We start from the raw sequence: 27,538 nt of genomic DNA on the forward strand, positions 1-27,538 counted from the left end.
CATAGAGAACAAATTTATTTTACCAAAAGGGAAAGGGGTGGGAGGGATAAATTAAGGGTTTGGGATTAACATATACACATTACTATATATAAAATAGATAAGCAGCAAGGACCTACTGTGTAGCACAGAGAACTACTTTCAATATTTCATAATGACCTATAAGGGGAAAGAATGTGAAAAAGAATACATATATATGTATATAGTTGAATCATTTTACACCTGAAACTAACACAACATTGTAAATCAACTATACTTCAATAAAAAAATAAAAATTAAAAAGAAAGAAAGAAGTTTGATGCTCAAGGAGACGAAGGAACTTTCCAAAAATAATCACAATGGTAATCATTTTGCAATATATAAACGTATCAAACCAGCATGTCGTACACTTTAAACTTACACAATGTTATATGTCAATTACATCTCAGTAAAGCTAGGAAAAGAAATCAACCAGCTAATAAGGGCTGGAACCATGACTGGAACCCAGGTCTCTCTTTCCAGAGTCACGCTCTTAACCGCTCAATGAGCCATAGGTGGTCCTGAAGACTTACCGAGGCGCCCCGGTTGTTTGGGTGATGTGTCCGTGATTGACCCCACTCCCCAGGGGCACATGGTCAGGGCTGAATATCCCTCATTCCCAAGTTCTTAGTAATTTCCTGTTGAATTGCTCTCCCTTTTATATGATTCTTCCAGTTCTACATTTCAGAGATTTTAAAATCATAAAAACGAATTCATATTCAACATTTTGATTCTGCCTCCCTAAGAAAGAGACCACTCTTCTTCTGAATGAAAGTGAATTGTGGAAAAATAAGATAATATTGTCAGTCCTAAATCCTTCATAAGATCAGTGGTTATCTGGTGAGACAGGCAGAGCAGAAGTGGCCCGTCTGTGAAGTAGCACAAATCCTGCGTTCAAAAAATCCCAGCTAATCCCCCCCCCACTCCTACTTCCTCACAGCCCCTCTTCCAGGCAGCTGAAGCCTCTTTTAGCTCTACCCAGTCGTGTTCCATGCCTCTATACCTTTGCAGATGCTGTTCCTTCCTCCTGACTTGAACACCCTTGGCCCCAAGCTGCCTGATGGTTTATTATTTATTTTTCTGATTCAGCTGAGGCAGCAGCTTTTCTTTGGAGCCATTCTTGACCTTCCAGGCAGAAACAACCCTTTCCTTCTTTCTACCTCCTTTTGGTTTTGTGTGTTGCTGGGATCTGTAAAGCATTATGCAATCCTCACAGTCTGCTCCTTAGGGCCTTTGCACTTGTGGTATCCTCTGCTTGGAACACTCTTCTGCCTGATAAGTGCATGGCTCACTCTTTCTCCTCTTTGGGTCTTTTCTCAAATGCCACTGTCTTAGTGCCTTCCGTGATTACCCTGTTCAATTACAACCTTCCCCACTGGCATACTTCATATCCCCCTGGTCTGCTCTATTTTTGGCCATAACACTTGTCATCATCTAATTTGCGATGTCACTGACATGTTCATTTTGTTATTCTGTATCTTCCCCCTAGAATATAAACCCATATGTTGACATGTTTTTTTATCTGTCTGTCTGAGCCCTGGTTCTCAGAATAATTCTTGGTACAGAGGGTACTCAATAAGTATTTATTAATTACTAAATTAAGGGACTGTCTTCTCTCAACTTTCATCATACTGACATTTTGAGCTGGATAATTCTTTGTTGTGAGGCTGCCCTGTGCACGTAGGATTTTAGCAGTATCCCTGATTTCTACCCGCCAGTAGCATTCTTCCAGCTGTAACAACTAAAAATGTCTCCAGACATTTCCAAATATCCCCTGGGGGGTGGATATTGCCCTCAGGGAGAATCATTGTATTCGAATCCCAGATCCTGGAAAACAGGGATCATATCTTTTTAGAGTATCTGGTGTCAAGCACACAGTAGATGACTGATAAATTTGTAAAGCTGGAATGATCTGACTTGGTCAAATGTTTATCTCAAATTTCACAATATAGTTAGCTTGTACACAAGACTGTCTTCTCAAACTTTTTATTTTCTCTATATAATTAAATTACTCTACCAAGAAATATGGGTTCAGCATCACCAGAGTTCAGGATGATATAGAGGAAGGCAGAGTTGCAATAAACCTGACCATGGCCCTTAAGAATCTCATAGTCCAGTTATAGAAACACATATATAGCACCCCCCAAATGCAGAAGGATGCATTATCTCTCCCTTCAAGCTATGCCACTCCTGTCTAGTTCATCTTCTGTAACAGATTTTCTATAAACGCCTAGTGAGCAAATATTTCAACTTTGCAGACCATATGATCTCAGTTGTAACTACATCCATAGAAAATAACACTTGTAGACATTTTCTTATCTTTTCAGTCTTTCTAGAGCTAAAACCAACGTCTCAGTTTGAAGATTTCAAGGTTAATCTAAAAGTGACTCTATGCCCACATCCTATCACAAAATGCTATGGACTAGAAAAATGTGGCTATCACCAAGAATGTATGAAACAAGTACATGGTTTAAACTGCAGTTTTAGTGGGTTAGGAAAGCAAGTCATTGATTCAGAGCTGCATTTATAAATTACGTACAACAGAATATATTACAATACCATATATGGAAGGCAATACAATACAGTATAATGCAAGGCAATATGATAGAAAATATCAGAATGCATTACACATACTAAGAGTACATTTTATATTTCTGGTTGTCTATGTGTGTACGTATGGGGTTTCTGATGTAAAACTTATTTCTAACTATTTAGTGTACTAAAAAAGATCAGCAAAGCACTGTTTTAAACCAACTAGAATAATGGATAGAAAAATGGAAAAGTCTATATGCAGATACCCAGGCAAGACACTGTTGTACCTTAAGGTAAGTAACAAATCTGGAAAGTGGATGAGAGATGGGTTGACGGAGAGGATGGCTCACAGATTGTAAAACGCTCCTGCTTCCCCACATGGCTTACTGTGTTCTGTTCTAATGTTCAGTCTCTAACCTTGATGTGAGTTATCAACACCTGTTCATTTTCTTCATTTATTTGTTACCTTTCTCCAGGACAAAACCATGACCTGAACTGTCTCTTTTCCTGTGCTTCTCCCCCTGGCAAAAATCCCATTCCTTCTTCCAGGCTCAGCTCAAATGCCGGCTCTGTTGCAAAGCTTTGCCCAGGTGCACCAGGCACAGTTAATCACGTTCTTCTCCACGTTCTCTCAGTACTTTATTCATACTGCTACAGGGGCATAGATCACATTTGAATGTGCTTGGTTTTATATGTGCCATTCTCTGTCGCTCGATTGTGAGCTTCTTGGGCATGGAGACAATTTTCATGTCTCCTTTTAGACTTCTCAGCACTCAGCACATTATCTACACATAGTAGGTGGCTAATCCCTAAATGGAGACTGCTGAGTGATGTTGTTAGGACTCTGAGCTTGAAACCCAGGATACCACTTAGTAGTGGTGCAACCTTTGATAACTTACCTTACTTCTCTAAGCTAGCTTTCTCATCTGAAAAGGAGAATAGAGTGAGAAATGCACAGAATTGCTGTAAAGATGAAATGGAGTATTAGGTCTATAAGGTACTTAATAGGTCTTCAATAAATGGAATTTACTGTCACTATTGTTGTCATTATTATTAATAGTGTTGAAAAGAAGAGTGCAAAAGGCTAGCAGAGCCGCGGATACAAACACAAATAGTGCGTGATAGGAGTGAAGGTGATTTAGGGGCCAATAGTTAAATATTAAGTTATGCAGTATATTGTGTGCTTGAGACCAGAATGATATGAAAAGTGAGAATTGCAGACATCTGGATGTTTGGTTTTATATATCAGAATAGCTATCTGGATGGTTTTCACTCTTACCTTTATATTTTACACTCTTGGGGGGAGACTTCGGGAGGATGCAAAAAGGGATTAAAATAACCTAATTTTACTCATGGAGGTACCCCATAGATTTAATTGTGTAAAGTCGGAGTGGAGTTTGTCACCTGCAACACTACTGATGTTCTGGGCCAGGTACTTTTTTTGCTACGCAAGGTTGTCTTGTGCATTGTAGGATGTTTAGCACCATCGCTGTCCTCTACCCACCAAATGCCAGTAGCACCCTGACCCTACCTGCCATCTTGTAACAACCAAAATGTTTGAGGGGATCTTTGATAAATATTATGTTCTGAACAAGGTGAGGAATAAACCAAAAAGCAGGCATGGGGGAGGGGGGTGATCGCACCTTTATTATTGACAGAGCTGGATTGGAGGACATGAGTTTAAGTCTGTAAGTCAAGCTGGTTTGCTAAGAATAAACACAGGATAAGACCAGCTTACCCACTGAATCCCAGGGAGAAAGGCATCATCAGGGAAGTAAGGAAAATTGATACCATTTGAAGGCATCTCACTGCCGAGAGAGAAGCGAGGTAGGCATGGAGTTCTACTGAGCATGACCAGATGTTAAATATTTTCTCCCCCCTTTGGAATTTAGATACATATAATCAAATTAATTATAATCTTTGGTTTAGGACACCTTGTAACCATTGCTCCATGGTGGCCAGCTTTTATTTATTTTGATATCTTGATAGTTATTTTTAATAATGAAATTCATACCTACTAACTCACCATCCAAAATAAAACTAGAAATGTAAATATTACTCACTCCTAATGATAGTTTTTCTCAGCCCATTCTCCTGTTTCTCCCACCCAAGGAACATCATCCTGATATATATTGTTTCCAAATTTACCAATAGAATAAATCTCTCTACCTCCCCAGGGACAGAATGAGCAAAGCTGGCAAAGAGAGGGCAGAAATGAGCTTAAGGAAAATGCTTTCTCAAGGAAACCAGGAGGGAGGGAAAAGGGTTTACTTCTACCAGATGGTGTTGAAACTTGTATATTTCCTTATTTTTTCAGAATACAGGGTGTCCCTAGGAACTAAATATATGCCAGTTATACTTTAAGAGGATCATACCAAGTGTTTAGAACTTGGAGGGCTATTACTTTTTTTTATTAGTGTAAAACTATTTTTGTCAAATTGAGCACATGGTGATAATACTGGGCATCCACAAACCTGGCATCTGCAAACCCACTTTCTCATTCTGTTCCCCTTAAAGTCCAAGTTTTGTTTCACATGCTAAGAATTTTTTAAATATAAAGAGTAGTCTTTCTTTGGATAAACTCCCTCAGTTTTGAATTTTTTAATTTATTTTATTGCACAGTAGGAAGAGTCCTTTCAAAAATAGAATCGTACCATTTTAGAGTTGATCTGATCCAATATCTCCCCCAGGGTAGCAGTTAATAACAAATGACATTATAATGACAGATTCAAGTTTGTAATCTCATTGAATATCTGCGGTCTACAAACCATACTTTGGAATCTAGGAAGTGGTCGACAAAGGAGTGACACACCCATGATGCCTGAGTTTTTCTGAGTTTGCAAAGGAGCTATGATTCCAAGTCCCATGGCAAACCACATGATACTACTGGGTCACCAAGTCAAGGAAGGAGTGACAATTAGCCCTTACTAAAGAATAAGTGCCATAGCACGGGGATCTTTTCACTGCTGCATCTCCAGAATCTAGATGAGGAACTGGTGCGTTATAGTACTGGTATTTGGAAAAGCAAAGGCCTGGTGGTAAGTTAAGACAGTCACATCCGGTTCTTAAGCTTATTCCACTTGCAGTGCCCTGTGCTGGGTGGTTTACGTTGGTAGTTTAATTTAACCTGCACAGCATGGTGTTTTCATTATTATCATTATTGCTTTGCTCTTGAGAAAACTGAGGTCCAGAGGAGTGAAATTATTTGCTTAGGTCACACAGCTAATAAACACAGAGCAAGAATTTGGACCATGTGGTTTCTACCATCCTGTCTTCTCATAAGCTAGAAAGAGGAATAGTAGGTGACCTGGCTTCTTGTTTTGGTTATGCTATCAACTAAGTAATGCTGTGCAAATTATAGGTCCTATGCGTACCAGAAGAAATGCTAGGTTCATAGTTGATCCAGAAGGGCCTATCCAGATATAAATAATCTGTGCACAATTTTTAGACTAGGATACAATAGTGTGTTTTGATGTTTTATGAGGTTTCAAAGAAAACTTGAACTGATCTTGATTTCTCCAGAGTAGCTTAAGTTTTGGATGGCATGCTCCTTTTTAATTTGCTTTTGTGTTTTTTGAAATTTTTGGCATATTACCTAAGGTTCAAGTAGGCAGTGAATTTCTTCTTTATTCCAGATAAGTTCCAATCAAAGCAGTATGTGCAATTGGGTGAAATGTGACTAAAAATGGACAAAAATGGAGTTTAGGTAATAGGTGCATGAACTTGCACAACTTCCTACACCCCTTCTTCAATGCAATGTGTGCAATTTGGGAGATATTTTTTTCTTCCAATTTGTAGTCAGTTCCCTTAGCCCTTATGGGACTATTCAAAAAGGGGATAAACCTGCCTATGCGAATGCCAGATTACAGGTGAATCTGCACTGTATCTTATAAAGAGGAGGTAAGACTTTGAAGCCAAAGAAGTCTTTGTTTGAATCTTGGCTCTGTTGCTTATCATCTGTGCAGCTTACAGGGGTCACTTGATTTCTGAGTCCCCATTTCACCATTTTTATTTGGAAACAGTAACACCTATCTGATATTTGATGATAAGGGCTACTACTACTCTTTTGAGAAACTAAATCAAGCACAAAGAACAAGGGTTGCCTTAAACCCATCTTGGTGAAGCTGAACACCTTATAGGATGGGTTTATGTTGTCTGCGTATTAGACAATTTGTACAAGTTTCACAGTCATAACCAATTAATTTTATTTACGAAATACTTAACACTATGTGCCAAACACTATTCTAAGTCCCTTACAAATATTGACTCATTTTATCCTTATGCCACCCTATTTATTCTATCTGCACATTTTTAGAACATCACAAACATATGCTTTCTTCACAAAATCTATTATCATTTCTGTTTAAGAGGTGAGTAAATCAAGAGCACACATGTATTATAAAACAACACCAAGTCTCCTAACCATGTCTGCTGATGTGTGTGTATGGGCACGCACGCGCACGCATGTGTGTACACAGATCTGGATCAAGTGCTGTTTGTGCCACAAAGAAACCCAGACTGAGCTGCCTGCTTCCAAGCCCCTGCCTTCTTTGGGTGCCACTTGAAACTTTTCTTTACCAGATTTCCATCTGTCATTTTTAGCTTGCAAAAAATTTTTCTTGTTTTGTTGTTAACTTGGATGCAGAGCTCTACTCTAAATATCTTACTTGAAATGTTTGTCACCAGAGCCCACAATGTGTGATTTAGGGGACAAGAGATTTCATATACACTTGTATGCATATATTTATATGCATTTGGTTTCTGATGAACATACCAAGGCAGGTATTGTCTAAACCTTTTTTGTCTTAGTCTCAGGGTACTGAGATGCTGGAAATAGGAAATGGTATTCGAATACCAAGATACACACTATATATCCTCTGGCAGAAACAGAGGAGCTCACAATTAATTGCTAAACTACAGAATGTTAAATCATCCAAGGGACATCAAATGATGTGGAAAATGACAATATTGTGAGAAGTTCTATTTACTTGAACTAGCATTCAACTATCTAAAGACATAATGGAGCTTTTTAAAGTCAGACCCATATTATTTATATGATGATGGCAAAACATAACCATGACATTTTTCCAGGGTGACATTTTCCAACTGCGATTAAAAATCAAAACATTTGCTCACCGAGCTCTCATGTGAATAAAAGAAATTCTGCGTTAACAAGTTGCAGTCATCTTCATTAATGAGAAATTTTGCAGGTTAAGAACACAAAATTATTGGTTTTCCAGCAGGGTTTGATAATAACTTATTCAGATGGAAGTATTGCACAGTTGTGAGAACAAGTGTTTTCCTGTCAAAACAACCTGCAGGATATAGACTAATTCATTCAGCAAGTATTTTTTGAGCATCTACTGTGGCCTCAGATTCTGAGACTATGGTGCCACGGGGAGCAAAAATAATCATAGTACTTGCCTTGATAGGTCTTGCAGTCCAATGGATGGAAGAGGAGATGGTAATCAATTATGCATAAATGAACATTTATATTTAAAACCGCAAAGGAAGGGGGCATGGAAATATGCTCTGCTAGTGTGTAATAAGGGGAACTAATTCAAGGCTGGCAGGGTAGTGCTGAGACGGCCTTAGGATGACTTTGCAATGTTTATCAAAAAGCTTTATCAAGTCTATACCCCTTGAAATAGGATTTTTACATTGAGGCACTTTCCCTAAAGGAATAATTTGAGATGTGTTAAGCATTTTTTCTATAAGGACAAGGCATTGTTTTTATCATAGAAATGTTGGAAACATCTTAAATATTCAAAAGTAAACACTTAGTTAAATTTATTATATCCTTAAAAATTGCTTTGACTACCGAAAATCTTTTAAAAAAATGTAAAAATGTTTTTATTGTAATAAAAATGCTTAGTAAGAAAGAGTATCTACAAAACAGTGAGTATTTTAAATGCCTTTGCCTTTATCCTAACCCTGTCCTTTCTAGTTCCTCAATTGATTCTTTGATTTCAAATATATCAATAATCATAGTAATAGCAACTGTAAGAGCTCTTCATACTAGCTACCATTTAGCACCAAATACTTTATATCCATTATTTCAATTGATCTGATGTAAACCAGTGAAATAGGTATTATTTCATTTATTTCTTTTTGTATACCGTGACTTTTAAATATGTCAACATAGATATGTATTCCCTGTGCAACAATGAAAGAATTGTTTCAATGCCCATGCTATTTTCCATGAATTTCCTTATTGCCATTTTATCTAAGAGAAATCCCTTCTCTTTTCGTGACAGCATTCTGCGAAGAGGGCTGCAGATATGGTGGAACGTGCGTGGCTCCTAACAAATGTGTCTGTCCTTCTGGATTCACAGGAAGCCACTGCGAGAAAGGTAACCTCGTCTGGTGTGTGTGTGTGTGTGTGTGTGTGTGTGTGTGTGTGTGTTGGGGTTAGAGAGAGAGAGAGAGACACTAGGCTTCAGAGAGAATGGAGGCTCTTTCTCTGGAGCTATAGTACTGTGGGTTGACTTAATACATTATGTCTTGATGGTGGATGTGGCTCTCCTAAAGTTGGGTACCTTTTGATTACTGTGTAATAGGCATCCTCCTTCTGAAAATAGAGCTTCATTTGCCCTCCCTCCAACGTGTCTAATTTAGCAAGGTCGAGTCTTCTCTCTGCCTCCGTTTGCAGTGTGCATTTTTAGTGCTAATTAGAGATAAAGCCTGACAAACTGACCTGCTCCACTTAATCCTCTATTGGGTAGCGTCACAGGCAACCACTGGAGTTATAACAATCTGCTGCATCCACGGAATCTAAATTAGAACCGCATGCTCCTTGTGTAAAAGCACATTAAATAACCCCAGCAGCAGGTTTATTGGTGTGCTTGGGATTTTATTATAATATTGGTTTATTAGGAACATTATCATTCATGGACCTGATAATATAAGCCAGTTAGTATTGCTAAGATTCCATTACATACAGCTTTCTATCTGCAGTAAATGTAGTGTTTACACTGGGCACTCTTTGGTGAAATCTAGCTCTTTTATTAATTGGAGAAGTCCTCCTACCTGTGTGTGAATGAAATTGACATTCAGTGCCAAAGTGGCAGTGTATGTATCAGTGCAAACAAGAGGTGCATGCCATGTAAAACTGAGTATTTCATTGTATCTTCCCGTGAGTTTCATTAGGTTAAAATCACTGTATTATGTGTTTCTGAGTCTGGCATGTCACACTTGACACTTCTCGTAGTAGAGCATAGCAAAATGGAAATATGATGCTTTAGTCCTTATCCCTATTATTAGATGAGGGGGAGCATGTTTTCATCTAATGCCAAAGATCTAAGCAAAGCTCTTGCTTCCTTGCCTTCATGTTAAAGGTTTCTGAATTTAAATAATAAATTTTTTAAATGAGCCTGTTTATTATACCCCAACCTGTTTGACATATTACATTGCACTGCCTGTGTATTTATAAGGCAGCCTGATCCTTTTAAGAACATGTCAAAATTTAACTACATAAATTATTCAACAAGGAAATCAACAATGAGCATCATTGTTTCCATATTTTGTGATATCATCAACAAATCAGATCACATTTATTAAATAATAATTACTTGGTTTGTCTTTAAAAAAAAAAGACATATAAAGAGCCAAGTTCCACCTCTGAGCAGCATGAGAGAATTATCACATTGAACTGAAGGATTCTTGTCAAAAGCAAAGTAACTTAGCACACATAACCGTATTGCAGTACATTTGATTTTAATTAGGTTTTCTAAAATGAAAAAAAAAAAAATCTAAAGGTTTCTCATTATTTCCTCCAAAACTGCTATGTTTCCCTAAAATTAGAATACAGGAATTAATGGAGACAGAATGGTGATGATGATAATGCTGATGATGAGGGATTCTAATATTACTAATGATATACCATTTATCATGTACTAATTATGCACGAGACCTTTTAAATGATTATTTTAATATTAAGAACAAACAAAAGAGTTAGATATTATTACGCTCATTTTATAGATGGCAGACTAAAGCTTGGGTAGATTAAGTAACTTCTGCAATGCTACAGAGCCAGTATTAGAACTGAGAATAAAACTCAACTTGTATTCCACAAACTACATTTTAAACCCTTGCATGTGTTTCAAGGGGATAATGATGAACTTCCTGTAAAATCTGGGCTCCTGGTGAATCAGAATATCTGAGGGAGAGTCCGTGAGCCTGCACTTTCACCAAGCACCTCGGGTTGCTTGTTATAAACCAGTCATTTTTATATTGTCACAGTGATATTTAACCAGAGCATCTACTGTAAAGTTCTTATTCTTTTTTGCATCAGGAGGAGAGCATTGATCTTAGACCAGGGCCTGAGTCAGCGGCAGCCCAGGAAGAATTAGTTATGGTTTCTGATGGCTTGCTGATTTGACCTCTTTCCTTTGCTGTGCTCAATAAGTGGCTGATTGAATCGGTGCTTACATTCTGGTCCATAATGTGGAACAGGAAAAAGAGAGATAAAGGAGAAAAATCAAGACCAGAGGCAAAAGTAAGACAGACATTGGCAGGTCATTGGTTCCTAGATAAATATTAAAGTTGAGATTGAGAATTACTTACTCTTGAAAACTTATACAGTTGCTATAAAGTAAAAAAAAAAAAAAAATAGAATAAAATAAGGTTTCTCTGTATGTGATGTTATCCTCCGTTTGTAGCAAAACCATTCCATTTAATATTGGCCAATATTCTAATTCTATGAGATTTTTTTATGGATAGTGTAAAGTACATGTATTTCCAATCACTTGTGTGCAAGGGATCTAGGTGAATTATAGGACGAACACTAAAAACCTGTGTCATATCTTGTCAGAATTATTTTGTCATGCTCACTGTTAGCAATAAGCATTAAATAATTCCACTTGACATTGAATAGTGATGCTAGATACCTTGAGACACAAGGTGTAAAAGAGAAATACAAATGCATTGTGAATGTCTAATGGCATGGTTACATTAAATGTTTTATTTGGTTTGTTTTAATTTTAGGACTAATTAAATGATCCCATTTGAGCTATATAGAATCCACTTAAATTTAGTTTTAAAAATGTTTCTTTTGCCCCCGACCCCTGCCCCCCGTTACTAGTTTTATTCATTGCTTGTGATAGCCTTTCAGAATTCAAGTATATTCAGCTAAATCACTGAAAAAGAAAATGCCTACCTGAAATATAACAAAGTTGAAAATTCCACTCACGTTTGATGTGTAACACAGAGATGAACAACTCTGCATTTATTTTATATTGATAAGATTTTAGTAAATGTACACTTTTCATAACCCCACTCAAGATAAGCAAACATTTTACCTCCCTTGGTTTCTGGACAACGTATTATGTTGGCTCTTCTCTTACCCTTTGTTCCTTCTCTGTGCCCTTAGCTTTGATTTGGTTTCACATCTAACATGGAAATGTGTAAAGAGAGAGGTGAGTGAAGAGCCAGTAAGAAGAGTAGTTGTGTTACTCTTAGGATAGGAAAGGTCCGCCAGTGAAATCTCTTTGTAATCCTAGAGGGCTAAAAGGATATCATGCCACACTGATGTAAAGGAGCCAAATACAAAACAAAATGAAACAATACGAGTTGTCCTAGAGACTTTTCAAATATAAAATCAAAGGGTTACACTAAATCCAGAGATATGTTACTTACCATAAAATAGCATAGTATCATCCTCTAAGACGTGAATGTTTTCTACTTAGCATTAAGCAAATTTGCAACAACAAGTAGAGATTAAATATAAGGTAGCAAGCTTGTCTAATGAAGGGTTTCTTAACCTTGACACTCTTGACATTTTGGACAGATAATTCTTTGTTGTGGAGGGCTGTCCTGTGCACTGTAGGATGTTTAACAGCATTTTAAGCAGGCTTTTTAAAATTTATATATCTATCTGTCTAATAATATTAAAATATAAATATATAATATTTATATAAATATTTATATTTCTAAATATAAAATATAAGCATTTTTTAGGAGACAGAAAATCATTTTTAAAGCATCTCTTCAGGAGTTCTAGAAGTACTTTGGGTTTACTGTAATTAGAAAATTCTTTTCTTGTTAAAGTATAGTTGACTTAACAATATTATATTAGCTTCAGGTGTGCAACCTAGTAGTTTGACATATTTATAGACTATACTCCATACAGAGTTATTATAAAATATTGACTATATTCCCTGTGTTGTACGTTATGTTTTTGTAACTTATTTATTTTATATCTAGTGGTTTGTACCTCTAAATCCCCTTCACCCATCTTGCCCCTCCCCCAGCCCTCTCCCCTTGGGGAACCACTAGTTTGTTCTCTGTACCTGTGAGTCTGTTTCTATTTCTGGGTAATCAATAAATAGCAAAAAAGTTGAACAGCATTGTCCATTCACAGTATAATTTCTAGTTATTTTTTTCTATTTTGCTTATCCAAAATTTCTAATTTTTCTACAATAAATATAAATTATATTTGTAATAAGAAATGATTTTTTAAAAGCTTAACATAAAGAGAATTTGAAAGTCATGAAAAGGACTTCATTTTTCTCGGTGACTGGGGGCCTTTTAACCTTTCCTAAAGGGAAACGACTTTTTGCAGGATAATTTATTCTATTCTTTTCCCTGTGCTTCAGGGCGTTGTAGATATATAGGCAGAGGGTAGTAGTTTACCCTGAGTATATTGTCCATCCTCCAAGTAAAAAGAATGGTCGGAAGAAAGAACTTGTCTATTTTTCCAAATTTTAAATCTTGCCCCAATTTTGATGGAGCTCTACCAGTGTTCTATTTGCTACTGCTCTGCTCACCTCTGTTATGGAGAAAATTTTTTTAAGAGTCTTTACAAGGGTGGATAGTAGCTCCATTATCTAAATGGAGAAGAGGATATTTCCTTGCCAGGTGTAACAGGACTCTGGGGAGGGCATTTGGGAGGAGAATGAGTGCAAATTCACAGCAGTTAGGAGAGTTATTTAACTTTTCTTAGCATGAGCTTTCTCAGGTTGTCTGACACATGGTGCATGCTCAGTAAATGGCAGCTTCTATTATTAATGTTGCTTCTATTGTTGTGTAGCTAACAGGTACCCAGGAAAGAGTAAGCAGGATTTTTGTGGCATCATACAAAAGGGAAGTACTAGGAGTTGAGGTTTCTCTGAGTTGCCCATCCAGTTGAACCCACCAAAGAAGGAGAGATGCAGATACTCTTAAAAATTTCATTAAAGTCAGATGAGTATAAATTTGTTTGAGGAACTATTCCTTGCACTGGTTCTTTCCAGAAATAGAGAATGGCAGAGGAGAGGCGTTGTGCTGGAGGATGGGAGGAGCCCAAACCCACCAGCACTGAGATCATTCATGTTTAAAGCAGCTCAGCCTTGGGTTCAGCTGCTGAACCTATAGTATCTCGTTCCCCTCCTCTTCTCATTTCCACCCGCTCAACTTTATTTTTTCAGCCGTGATGGAGAAATTGAGCTAAAGATCTGACACACTTCTCCATGCCTCCAAAATGGAGTTGTCACTGAACTCTCAGATCTCTTTGGAGCAATTTCAAAACCCTGTCCATGGTCCTGCCAGGCTCACCATTTTGCCAGGTTTCAGACATCTGGAAAAATACCTGAAACCATTTTTCATTCTCATCTCCTTGGTACAGAGCAAGTTTTCAAGTCATTTCAATACAACTGTAGGGAGCTATGCCTCTGTTCACGAACAGCGATTTGGACTATAAAGAGGCAGCCTGGGATAGTGTAAAGACTTCTGGACGGAAGGACAGAGACCTGTGTTCTGCTACTAGATCTGCCATGAATTATTTAGCCTCTGTGAAGTGAAGCTTGCATCAGCCCACTACCCATGGATTATGAGTCCCAACCTTTTGCACTTGTTATTTCTTGTGAGGCAGCTAGCCCCACCCTAGGGAACATATATGAGGATGTGTATAAGTGTTACTCAGCCAGTCAGTAGTGGAGTTGTGGTTCTGACCCATGCATGACTGAATCCAAATTTTACACACTTTCCAATAACCTGTTGCCTCTTGATGATATTACCTGTGTTCAAGGGCAATTAAATCTAACAGATTATATGCAAGGCTAAATAAATTATGTTCTTCTGTGAGTAATAAACCATACTCTCCTACTTGATGATGGGCATTGATTTATATATTCCTTTCAACATCTTTGTTGCACCTAAGGTGAGAAGAGAATAAACAAAATAAGAGTAAGAACACACCCTCTGACGTCATTCTAGGTCAGTCTCAGTTGGGTTCCACTATTTACCAGAATCTATGAGATTAGATCAGATATACATAATGTTTCTAGGCTTCAGTTCGCCACTAAAAAAGGGATATCAATATTACGTATTGCATATTATTATTGTGAGGTTATATGAAATAGTCTGTTTAAGACATTTGGTAGAGTGCCTGGCATATATTCCACTCATCAGCCTGCCACAGTCTGAGAAGCCTGCAGTGAGGAGATGTGGACACTTTCTCTTTTCCTCTTTCAGTATTGTATTTTAAAATTCATAGGTGTCAGGAATCTTATCCTGGGTGAGATAATTTTATGGGAAAGAGAATAAGGTCTCACGTAACCAGTAAAGTGGGTTTCTAGTGTTGAGGCCCTCTGGATGGGTGATGTGCAGTTGCTGGTTCTTCCTTTGTGAGGTGTTTTGGTAAGGGCCTTTGATCACGAATTACTTCTAAACGAAGTTCCCTTGACATGACGATCCTTTTATCTTCTGTAGCTCTGAGCTTGTGAAAGACCACTTCTCTGTTGTGGCTCCTTTGCTCTGCAAGATTAACATTAAGATTAGGGTGATGCTCTGATGCCCTTTTGTAGGATTCCAATAAAGCAGACACTTTTCCCCTCCTTCAGTCCAAGTGCAGCCCTCTCTTAATGTGGTCTTTTTTTTTTTTTTTTTTTTTTTTCTCTGCTATGTGATCGAGGCAGTACCAGACCCAGGCATTAACCTTTAGGCTCTTAGGGCACAAGTCAAATATAATTTGCTTTGTCCCTAACCATCCAGGGGACATTTCTAGATGTGCTTGAAGACTGTCACCCTGGGATGAGTTTAGAGAGGATGTTCTTCCCCCTCTTTCCTGCAAAAAGAAAAGAAAGGATTACCTGGAACTGGAAGCATGCCGAATCTCTCTCTCTAACCAAGTTCTCACTTTTGGCCTCATCACCATCCCTTACTAAATTTCTAGGTCTTTGTTTACAGAGCTGGAAGGTGGTTAATGGTTAGTGTAGGCACAGCTGATTTTTGAAAGTGTTATAAAGGTAGTCTAGCATACAGCTTTGAAACATAACATTATTATGTATCAGAACTCTAACATAGGAAAAGTCCAGTTTTCATATCCTATTATGTTTGAATTCAACCAGTATTTGGTAAATGAATAAATGAATGAGTATACACAAGGACCCTAAATTTCACATGGTCCCGTCTTTTCATTTTATAGATCACAAGTTGTAATGGCTCCAGTTGAAATCTAATTTAAAAGACACCAAAGTAAAAATATATTATATTGGGGATGGAGGAGAGAAAGGCCATTAACAAGAATGCCATTAATAAGAATAGTATAGTATAGAAATTTTGTGTATTTCCAGTAGCTTTGTCAGCATGCTTTCCAGGAAGCAAAGTAAAGGGCACCAATCTTTTTAATGGATTGGCATTCCTCATCAAATACATGAAAGCTATTAGGGATTACCTAGTCTAGTTAGTAATGCAGAAAATAATTCCTGACTATTTAGATGACAAGCGGTTCTTCCTCCCCACCAGGCAAGCTCATACTATTGAACTGTGAAAGTCAGGAGTTTGGTTCATAGGCTCATTTTTAATCCTCTGCCCTGGGAAATACAAACACCCCTGTAACTTGAAGCACAGTGGCTGAACAGAAAGGAAATCCAGGCTTCTGTAAAAATATGACCGACTGGAGCCCAGAAATTACAAATTTTCCCTAGTAACTAGTATCCAAGGATTCTTTCTATCCAAGTATATTTAATGCACTGTAGATCATGTGGAAAAAGCCTAATTGAAGCCAATAGCTTGGCCGAAAAAGAGTGCAAACTCTTGCGATTTGCATCACTCTCTCCTAATAGGATCCACTGATTAGAAAAGGTAGTTGCCTGAAGATGTTCGCTTGGGTCCAAAATATGATGAATCAAATAGCAATATCTATGCGTTCATTTTGGTGGTGGTTGAAAAGATAAGAAGTTTCAGGCTTGGTGGGCTAATGTGGTTTTAAAGCATTCTCCAGTTTAATAGAGACCTTGAAGTTATCTATGGGAGGCAACAATTTTAGCCAAGAAGACTGAGTCCATAAGGGGAGATTCTGGAAGATTATTTTATTAATCTTGCTAAGAAAACCTTTCAGTACCTCCTCAGTGCTTACAAGATAAAGTCCATCTTCCATAGCATGATATCTAAAGACCTCCCTGATTGGACCTCTGCCTACCTCTCCAGCTTTATCTCCTCCTTCTCATCCACATACATCTTAAATCCCAGCCCATTCTAAACTACTCTGGTCACTGAAATGCACCTTATTTTTTCAAATCTCGGAGCTTTTGCCTGTAATGTTCTCTCTGCCTGTAACACACATACAGGCTTACATGTTGATCACCAATATCTGATATTAATTAAAATACGAGCGTACCTCGGAGATACTGCAGTTTCAGTTCCAGACCACTGCAATGAAGTGATTATCACAATAAAGCAAGTCACACAAATTTTTTGGTTTTTTTGCATATAGAAGTTATGTTTACACTATACTGTAGTCTTTTAAGTATGCAGTAGCATTATGTCTCACAGAAACACTGTACATACCTTAATTAAAAAATACTTATTACTCAAAAATGCTATCATCTGAGCCTTCAGTGAGTTGTAGTAGTAACATCAAAAATCACTGCATTAGCACCTTATAAATCAACTATACTTCAATAAAAAAAATTTAAAGGAAAAAAAATCACTGATCACAGATCACTGTAACAAATGTAACAGTAATGAAACAGTTTGAAATATTGTGAGAATTACCAAAATGTGGCACAGAGACAGGAAGTGAGCAAATGCTGTTGGAAGAAAGGTCCCGATAGACTTGCTTGACACAAGGTTGCCACAAACCCTCAATTTGTAAAGAACACAATGTCTGCCAAGCACAATAAAGCAAAGCACGATATAACAAGGTGTGCCTATAATGGAAAAGATTGGTTATTGAGGGTCTCTAATTATCTAGAATCCTCATGATCTGTTCCCTCTCAAAATATTCCTCCCACCGTCTTCCCCATTCCAGTTGATGATGAAATCTACCCTTTCCCATTCTCTGGATCAAGACCTTGAAATTGTCCTTGACTTCTTTCTTTTGCACAGCACATCCAAACCCTTGCTCTGCCTTTAAGATATATTTGGAACCCAAACATTGTATAATCTCCACCACTACCACTCCTGTGCATGACATCATCATCTTTAATCTAGATTATGGCCAAAGCCTCCTAACTCATCTCCCATCCACTGTTGTACAACCAGCATCTCTTTTTAGCATGGTAGTCAAGGGGACATTGCTAAAAAATAGGTTAGATGCAGACACTTCTCTGCTCCAAACCTTCCATGACTCTCCATTTTCACTCAATAAACGTCAAAGTCGTTACAGTGGTCAACAAGACTCTTCATGCTCTGAGCCCCACTCCCTGTTCCTTCTCTGTCCTCACTGTTCACTGTGCTCCCCCTCACTTGAATACCTTGTTTTCCAGTCATGTTTTCCTTACTGTTTGGTGGCTTGGAATGTTCTTCCCCCAGATATTTTCATGGTCAGCTCCCTCATGTCATTTAGGTTTCTGCTCAAGTGTTACCTCCTCAGGAAGACCTTCACCCCCTAACTAAAATAACATATCTCTTCCTGCTTGTCACTCTTTTATGGTCATCAGAGCCCGTATCACTCTCTGATATGATAATGCTGTTTTGTTTGGTCCAACTGCCCAGCCAGAATATAAACTCCATGAGGGCAAGAGTTTTTTATCTTATTGTCACTGTGTTTCCAGGGACCAGGGCAACACCTGGCACATAGCAGCTGCCCAAAACATTTGTTGAATAAATAGATACTTTAATAAGAATCTCTTTTAGTTTTTGTGTTAGTCTCCAAAGCCACGATACTGTCATCATGACATATCTTGGGAAGAATGAGAAAATTATTGTTGTCAATCACACATTTTCATCCCTGGTGTTTTTAGATCATATGTAATCAGAGTTATCCTTGATGTTTTCTTCTCCCTCACATTCCCATTCGATCAGTCACCACAATCTATTTTTTCTCTATCCTACTGCCTAAACCACTGTCATTTGGGTTTTGCTTGGAATGACAGCAAAAGGCAAATCTCCAGGTCCCAAGTCCTGCTCTTTCCTCACACAAAAAACTGTTCTTTCTGCTGAATTGCAGCCAACATAATCCCTATAAAATGCAAATGCAATCAAATCATTTTCCTGCTAAAAAACCTGAAATGGTTTCCAGTGCCCTTAGTGTAAACTCCAACCTGGACTCTCTCTGAGTCCCTTCCCCATTTCAAGTTATAATCAGTAACTTGAATTTTTCCCACACTGAACTTTTTTACATTTTTCTCAAAGCAATGATCTTCTTTTCTTTTTTTTTTTTTTAACATCTTTATTGGAGAATAATTGGTTTACAATGGTGTGTTCGTTTCTGCTTTATAACAAAGTGAATCAGCTATACATATACATATATCCCCATATCTCTTCCCTCTTACGTCTCCCTCCCTCCTACCCTCCCTATCCCACCCCTCTAGGTGGTCACAAAGCACCGAGCTGATCTCCCTGTGCTATGCAGCCAAAGCAATGGCAATCTTCTTACTGCAGGTCTCCGCCCAGGGTATTTGCTCTACCTGGAACTCTTTGCTTCTCTTTCCCCACCTTCCTTCTTCCTCCCACCATATCCAGCCCCCATCTTCCCTTGTTATCTTACTTAGATGTTAACTTAAGCTTTTCTTCAAAACTATTTTTCAGACTTCCTAGTTAACGGTAAGTCCCTTCCTGTGTGCTCCGTATCAACTTGGTTTTCCCTTTCATAAAATGGATTCCATTTAATTGCATGTTTACTTATTTTCTCTCCCCTTTCTTCCTACCACCCATCCCTGTAGCATAGCCAGCATATATGTTTAACTTCTCTTGCCCCACGCAAAAAAGCCCTATAAAACATTAACTTGATTGAGCAACTATTAACCAACAGTGTCTCCAAGTCAGAATGGCCTATGTCCTAACCACTTTTCTTCCATCCCTTTCCTGGTCCTGTTCTTCCCACTTCAAGGTGTTAATGATAAAGAATATAAATTAGATCGTATGGGATCTGTATAACATGTTTCTGGATGAAAGAAGCATTAGTATCTATGAAGAAAACATTAATAGACATAAACTAGATGGTTCATTTCAGGAGGAGAAGCAAGTCCTTCCTTCCTCCCATAGACAAGCCCCAGCCTGTCTCAACATACCCCTGACCCAAGTAAGCCTGCCCAGATATGGCACCTCCCTGGTTCTTAAATTGGCACGTAGTCCTGTTTGGATTGGACCACTTGATTAGAAAAGTCAAAGAACTGCGAACTGCACTTTTAAGCATTTTTGATTTACTGTCAGCAAATTATTATGGCACTTTCTTTCAATAAAATGATCTCAAGTACCCAATAGCAAGCTTTAACTTTTCCAGCTACTTGGTCTCCAGTTATGTGGAAATACCATGGTCACTTATGCATTCCCCACTAACCATGGATTAGCATATTAGAGATGTTTACATTTTTTTCTCCACATATTTTTCTCAGTGTCTCTTGCAGTAGTTACACTTCTCCAATCTCTAAGATTTTAGTCAGAATGATGAAGGCACTATTTAACCTTCATAGCTATTATTTAATGCTTAGGCTAGACCTTAATTGAGGCTAGAACTTGTGCTGAGTGCTTGACATATATTATAGTATGTTATTTAACATACTATACTATAACCCAGAAGTCTGGCACAGATTAGCACCCTCCAAACCTGTACTGCCTGTCTAATTTCATTATAGAATTCTGTACTGTTCCCACTTGCCATTTTTCAAGCATATAAGCATATCTCAGGTTCTTTGCACCTGGTGTTTTTTCTTTCTGGAATGTTCTTTCTCCATATATCTCGGTGGCTCATTTCTTTACCTCCTTCAGGTCTCTACTCAACTGTCAGTCTCAGTGAGTCCTTTCCTACCACTTTATTAAAATTACAACTCTAAATCTTGCCCCAATCAATATCACCTCCATTCTCTGATTTATTTTTTTTTTCTTTTTGCACTTATCACCGTTTATGACACTGAATATATCACTAATCTATCTTGCTTATTCTTTCTTCTCCCACGGGAAGGTTGACCACCATGATGGCAGAGATTGTTGTCGGTGTTTGCTGCTATAACCCAGCTCTTAGGATAGTGCCTGGCACTTAGTATACATGCAAGAAATTGTGAATCATTGATGATTATCGTCATTTATTGAGTAAATTGGGATTAAGAACTGTAAAGTAATATGACCAAGATTATAGGGCTAGGAAGTGTCAGAGATGTAATTTGAACAGTTCTTTATGCTTCAAAGCTCTGGGTTTTAAACACTGTCCTTTGCTGCCCTTCTCCAAAATGCAAGGCTGATTATCTTTCACAATTGTCAGAACTCATCTCTTGTGTGTTGTTTTTCTCAGTTAAACTCTGAATTCTGAGCGTGCCACTGTGATTCCTTTATATACCATCGACACTGTGGTGATGATCTGAGAGACTAACTTTCCTCTTTATACTTTAGTTGATACCCTCTTCCTTAGAATGGGACTAGTGTAATAGAAGTATTTCATGTAATATAGATCTTTACAGTCTCAATGCATGTTTCCAGGAACTGTATCATCTCTCTTTTAATCTCATAACAATTCCATGGAGGATATATTATCATCATTCTAGTTTTACAGATGAGAAAACTGAGGCTGAAAGATTAAAGAAACTGCTCAAGTTTGTAAGGCAATAAGGGAGACAGCTGGGACTTGAATTCTTGTGTGGTGATTTAAAATTCCATGCTCTTTAAGTTTTTGTTCATTATTATGTCATGCCACCTGCCTCCCTCCTACAGGAGTCTTCATTTCTCTTAGCTCCAATTCATTAATATGTAGGCTGAATTTGAAAGTGCCAGAAGACTGCCATTGTTATGCCTTTTACTCATAGGGCATTCCTGAATTAGGACAGTGGGGCACAGTGTAACCTTTCGAGATGAACTGCCTCAACCACTCACCATGTGGCATTGACCAAGTTATATAACTTCTCAGGAGTGCAAGTCACAGGAACTAGAGAAAGTCTAATTAGTCAATAGTAGATGATGATAAACTGGTAGATTGTAAAGAATCACAGTACAGAGACTGTCATTCATAATTTCTCTATTTGAGAGCCGTGTTATCAATTGTAGCTAATATTTATGTAGCTCTTTGTAGTCACAGACTCTTTCAAAGATACTTTCTTTTTAGAACACCCCAATAAAGCACTGTGAAGTAAGCTTCATGTCCATCTTACAGACAAAGAAACATATTCTTATAGATTAAAATGGCTTTTCTAAGTTCATCCAGTTAGTAAGCCTTGAGCTGGTATTCTAATATGGGTCTTTTAGTTCCACCACTCCAAACTTTGAACTTGAAGTAGAATAAAGGCAATGTGAGCCTCCCAATGTTGATGCCACTCCAACAGAGATTAATGCCTAAATATTGTTCTTAAAAAACCCTGCACATGTTAGGGCATGACTTAACACATCCTCAGAGTAGGGACATTTTAAAAATCAGAAGGAGACAAGATGTCTGAACAGATGTTTGCAGGTAAGCAGTGTACCAACAATTTGGAAGTTTCTGGAGAGAGCTGAAGTCTGTTATATACGTATCTGCAGATCTTTCCCTGATCTAACACCCTCAGTTTTTTCTCAAGGAAAACTTATTTTAATGTCAAGTAAATACATTTTCATTAAGTGAACCATCTTGCTTATAATTTAGTGGTAGTTGGCACTCAAGTGCTGGGCATCTGAGCAGAAACTATTTTCCTATTCTTCAGTCTATTAATATACCTGTAGTCAATATTTTTGAGGTGACTATGTGCCAGCCACTATTACAAGTACTTAAATGGATTATAGGATAAATACTATTATTATCCTCATTTTATGGGCGAGGGAACTGAGGCTTGAACAGCTGTTAGGTTGGAGATCAGAATTTGCTTCTACAGTGCAATGGGCAGTTTCTATTGTTCCAGCTGTCTGTATCATTGAAGGTATTCCTGGAAAATAAATTCTGTAATTATTTATTTAAATCACTCTCCCTTTCTCTCCTCAATTTCTGCAATAATTAGCCGAGATGTTCTCTAATAAAACCTTTGATTGGTAAACGTCACATTCATCCCCTTTTGTTTAAGGGTGACCTCAAGACTTGAAATAATCCTAAGAGTGCAGGAAGAGGGAAAAGCAGGAGATCTGGAAAACTCACAAAAAACTTAACGTTTATTGAAATATAATCTGTAGATAGAGAAGCACACAAAAGATAAGTATATCATTCAATGAATTTTTAAAAACTAAAGACATCTTTGAAATCAGGAACAAGATTAAAAAATAGAACCTTAACTGCATCCCAGAAGCACCCCTTCCTGTCCTCTTCCAAGACCCCACCGAGAGGAACCACTGCCCTGACTTATAGCACCGTAGAAGAGTTTTGCCTGTTTTTGAACATCATTACAAATGGAGTCAAATTGTAAGTCCTCCTTTGTGTCTGACTTCTTTTGCTCAACAATAGATTTGTGAGGTTTATCCATGCTGTTGCTTATAGTTGCAGTTATTTAATTCTCATTGTCGAATAGTATTTCATCTTGTGAATAGGCCAAATGTATTTATCCATTCTATTATTGGACCTTTGAGTTGTTTCCACGTCTGCTTATTTTGCCAGACTAAAATCCTTGTATATGACTTTGGGTGACCGTATGCAAGTATTTCCATATATCTATATACCTAGGAATGGAATTACTGGAATATGCTTGGGTTCAATTTTAATAGATGCTGCCAAACAAACAGCTTCTCAAAGTGGCTGTACCTATTTATATTCCCAGTAGACACAGATGAGAATTCTAATTGCACCACAGTTTTATCAATCCTTATTTACTATCTTTTTCATCTTAGCCATACTGCTGTTGTGATATTATATTCTTGGTTTTAATTTGCACTTCTTTGATGACTAATATAGTTGAACATATATGCTTATTGTCCATTTGATTTTTACTGTTTTATGAAGTATCTAGTCAAGTCCTTTTCCCTTTTATCTAAGGCACTGTCTGTTCTTTTCTAATGCCCAGTTTTAAAAGGCAAATAGTTCTACATGATTAGTTATGAAAACGCAGCAATTTCTTGTTCCTATCCTACTCCATTCCTCCTCTCCAGAGTCGATAATTTTCTTTTCTACATCTCTGATTGTAAAACATTCATATTATTATATCTTGATTTCTCAGTTTTAGGCATTATCTATTGACCACCAGGGAAGATGAAGAATTATATCTTTTCAACCTCTCACTCAAAGTGCACTCACAGACACACACAGACATGCCGACATACACACCGCACACAAACACTTCTTATTTCCTTCTTCTTCAGTTTCATTAGGTCAGTATTGTTTACCTTTTTATTTCTATGATATTTTTATGCACGCTGCAGAGTTAGCTATGGTTATTTCTCCTGTATTGTACAAATGCTTGCTTTACCTGGATTTAATTATTATCTCATTTTGTTATTGTTTACTTGCTCAGGTTTTTATTCACTCAACATCCATCCAATCTCAGATATTCCTCAAATAATATTGGGTTGGCCAAAAAGATGTTCTGTAAGATGTTACAGAAAAATTCGAATGAACTTTTTGGCCAACCCAATACTATCATCCCAGTGCCTTCAAATATATTTTATATTTTACAACTTTAACTCAATGAAGAAAACTTTTCCAAAGCCTTCTGACCTCCTCCATTCTACACTGGAAGCTTGTTAGGTGTACAGCACAGCTGGGATTTTTTGGATAGCCTTTCAACATAATCTCATTTCCGTTGGATCTCCTGTTTTCTGAATCCTGTCTATTTTTCGTTTTTGCATTACATCCTTATTTTTAGAGGACGGATATTTAATTAGCTTCCTAAGTGTGCACGGAAGATAAATTGTTCAAATGTTGCATGTCTGAAAACGTTTCTACTCTACCTTTGCATTTATTTGATAGTTTGGATGGATGTAGCAATTCAGGTTAAAAAGCATTTTTCTTTAGAATGTTATAGGAATAACTCTATTATTATATTTTCTAGTGTAACTTTTGAGAAGTACATTGCCATTCTATTCTTGATCATTTATATGACATCTGGAAAATTCTGGAAAACTTTATTCCTTAGTGTTATAAAATTTGATGATAATGTACATTTGTGAGGGTCTATTATTAAAACAGTGTACTGGGAACTTTCAAGATTCTTTCAATTTGGAAATTCCTGGGTTTGTTTTTGGGATTAAAAAAAAAGTTCTTTGATGATTTATTCCCTTGAATTTTCGTTGTTATTTATTTCTGGAACTCTTATTATTTGAGTGTCAGACCTTTAGATTGGTCTAATTATTTCATTACTTCTGCCTCATTTTTTATCTTTCTCTTTTTAAATTTCACTTTTTGTTCTTTTTTGGGAGGTGTAGATATTTTCTCAAACTTATCTTCCAAATTTGTTGTTATTTATTTCTACTATCCTGTTTTATTACTGTTTTCTGAGTGTTCTCTTTATATTATTTCCAGTTCTTGTAGGTAGTGTCTTTTTTGACCTTTTCAGAGATAATAGCAAGAATTACTTTTAAAGTTTTTTTTTTATTAATATAATCTGTTTTTTATAAATTGAATTTTTTTCTTCTAGTTTGTTCTTATCTTTGTATTTTCTCAAACATCTAGTAGCCTTGGCTCTCTGCTTATTTTTATGAGTGAGACATTAAAAAGTTGGTTGAAAATTCAGTTTACCTATGTGTGATATTGATATAAATGATTTTAGGTTTATTCTTTTGAGCTATTCAGATTTTTCAGAGAAGATTCTTCCAGTCTAATAGAAGGGATCAATGACATTTCTGGAAGAATTATACTTGGTTGCTAGCATTCTGAGAGCCAGGTGGGATGGATAAGGCAAAGGGCTTCAAAATTCAGTATGTGTATTTCCACTGAATCCCCCGTTTTTAGTATGGTATCTTTGCTCTCAACTGTCTTCCAGTTTCTCTGGTACCCTCTGCTGAGAAGAAAACTCCAGTCTTTGCTGGGGCAGGAGAAAGGCCAGGAGTCTGGCTGGGGTGAGGGAACATGTCTGAGGAGTCTAACTGCTTCTTTATCTAGTTTCCAATTAGTTTTCCTCTTTTAGCCTCACTATTCCCTGCAGTGCCAGAGATACCTGATGCCACCACTTCCTGTGTTCTGTGGTGTAAATCGCCTTGCTTTCTGGCTTCCCCACTGCAGGCTATGAGTCATTTTCCTTAGGTCTTCTGAGTGAGTTAACTCTCATCCACCTCTTTTCCAGCTTCCAAAATTATGTTGCCTTTGTCTCTTCTCCAATGTCCTTGCCTTTTGAGGGTTTATGGCCTTCATAATTTGTCTTTGATATTATTTTATTAGTGTTTCATGGAGAAAGTAGAGGTAGATGTGAGTATTCAATCCAGCATCTTTAATTGGAATTTAACCCCTCAGTTCTAAAAGTGTTTCTGACTCATAAATGAAGAGTCGCAAGAAACCATGGATGAAAATGTATATACAATAATAGTAGTGTAAATGAATGTAGAATTAGAGGATATAAAATATATTTTTCTTTCAGAAAAGAGAAGATTGGGGGAAGGGATATAATTTAATTTATAAGTATCCCTCTAAAAAAATTACTCTCTCTAAAAAAATATTAGAAGAGGCTTCCTGGAAAGATAGACATTTCCCCTTTGTAAGTACAGTATCTGACTAATTTCAAAGACCAATAGAGCATTATTTATGATGTTAAATGTTTGCATTATTTCTTTAAATTTGCAGGATGTTTTGGAAATTGGGGCCATAAATTGCCTTTCCACTAAGGATAGTTAAGTCAGGTTTTAAAAAAAATCAAGAGCTATTTCACATGAAATTTCATTTGAAATGTAATTTCAAATGATTTGGAAGTGGGCCTTTCAGTGGCTTGGGAAATGACCAAGGGAAAATAAGTAAGAGGAAATGGCAAAGGGAAATTTAGTACATAATTGGGGTTGAAGGACCATCAAGATACCATAGAGATAAGCACTGGGCTCAGGCTTATTTAACAACTTCATTAATGATCTGGAAGAAGGAGGATTCAAGTTAATTAAATCTGCAGATGGTCCTTAGTGGAGTTACAAATACCAGGGCGAACTAAGAAATAATACAGGAAGACCTGAGGGTCAAAAGCTTTGATAGCTTTGGGCACAGAAGAGCAAAATTTAATTTGGGAACGATAATTAAAATTGAATACACTTTGTTCAATGAAAAAATAGGAGTTAAACTGCAAACAATTGGTGCTGAATAGAAAATAGTGAAGCTGAAAGAAATCCTGTGGCTGATGAACAAGTTATTTAGACAGGAGCCTTGCTTTGTGACTCCAGAAATAAATTCATTTTAAAAAGAACATGTACTTTTTAATATATTTGCTGTGTGCATAATATTCACAAAACATTTAGTCACCAGGAGATGGCTGACATTGCAAACACAAATAAGAATCTCTCTAACCTCAGATGTATTTACACTCTATCAGTAGTAAGGTAGATGGAGTAGAATCTCACAAAAATATTATAATGGATTAATGAGGTTAAGATCAAGAAATGATGAGAAGTATATGATGTGGAGGAACCACTGAGAGGCAACTGACTACAAAATAGATGATTTCAACTTTTCGATATAGACTCTTTGTGTTAATGTGGTGTGAGGTTGGGAAGATTGTTGGGTAATTTTACACCCTGTCCCAGTAGTACCGTTCACTGTAGGGCACCCTCTCAGGTCTGG

The 27,538-nt window shown here is 37.2% G+C and overlaps 1 protein-coding gene across 3 annotated transcripts in view; it reads left to right on the top strand.

Moving 5' to 3' along the window:
• Window positions 1-27,538, top strand: part of NELL1 (neural EGFL like 1) — an 863,771-nt gene that overhangs the window by 642,500 nt on the left and 193,733 nt on the right. For all 3 annotated transcript variants that reach the window (XM_061203146.1, XM_061203147.1, XM_061203148.1), the window contains exon 15: window positions 8,805-8,900. In XM_061203146.1, the coding sequence (XP_061059129.1) occupies window positions 8,805-8,900 (96 nt within the window). The remainder of the gene's footprint in view (window positions 1-8,804; window positions 8,901-27,538) is intronic.

Source organism: Eubalaena glacialis, chromosome 10 (assembly GCF_028564815.1).
Source record: "Eubalaena glacialis isolate mEubGla1 chromosome 10, mEubGla1.1.hap2.+ XY, whole genome shotgun sequence".
NCBI lineage: Eukaryota > Metazoa > Chordata > Mammalia > Artiodactyla > Balaenidae > Eubalaena > Eubalaena glacialis.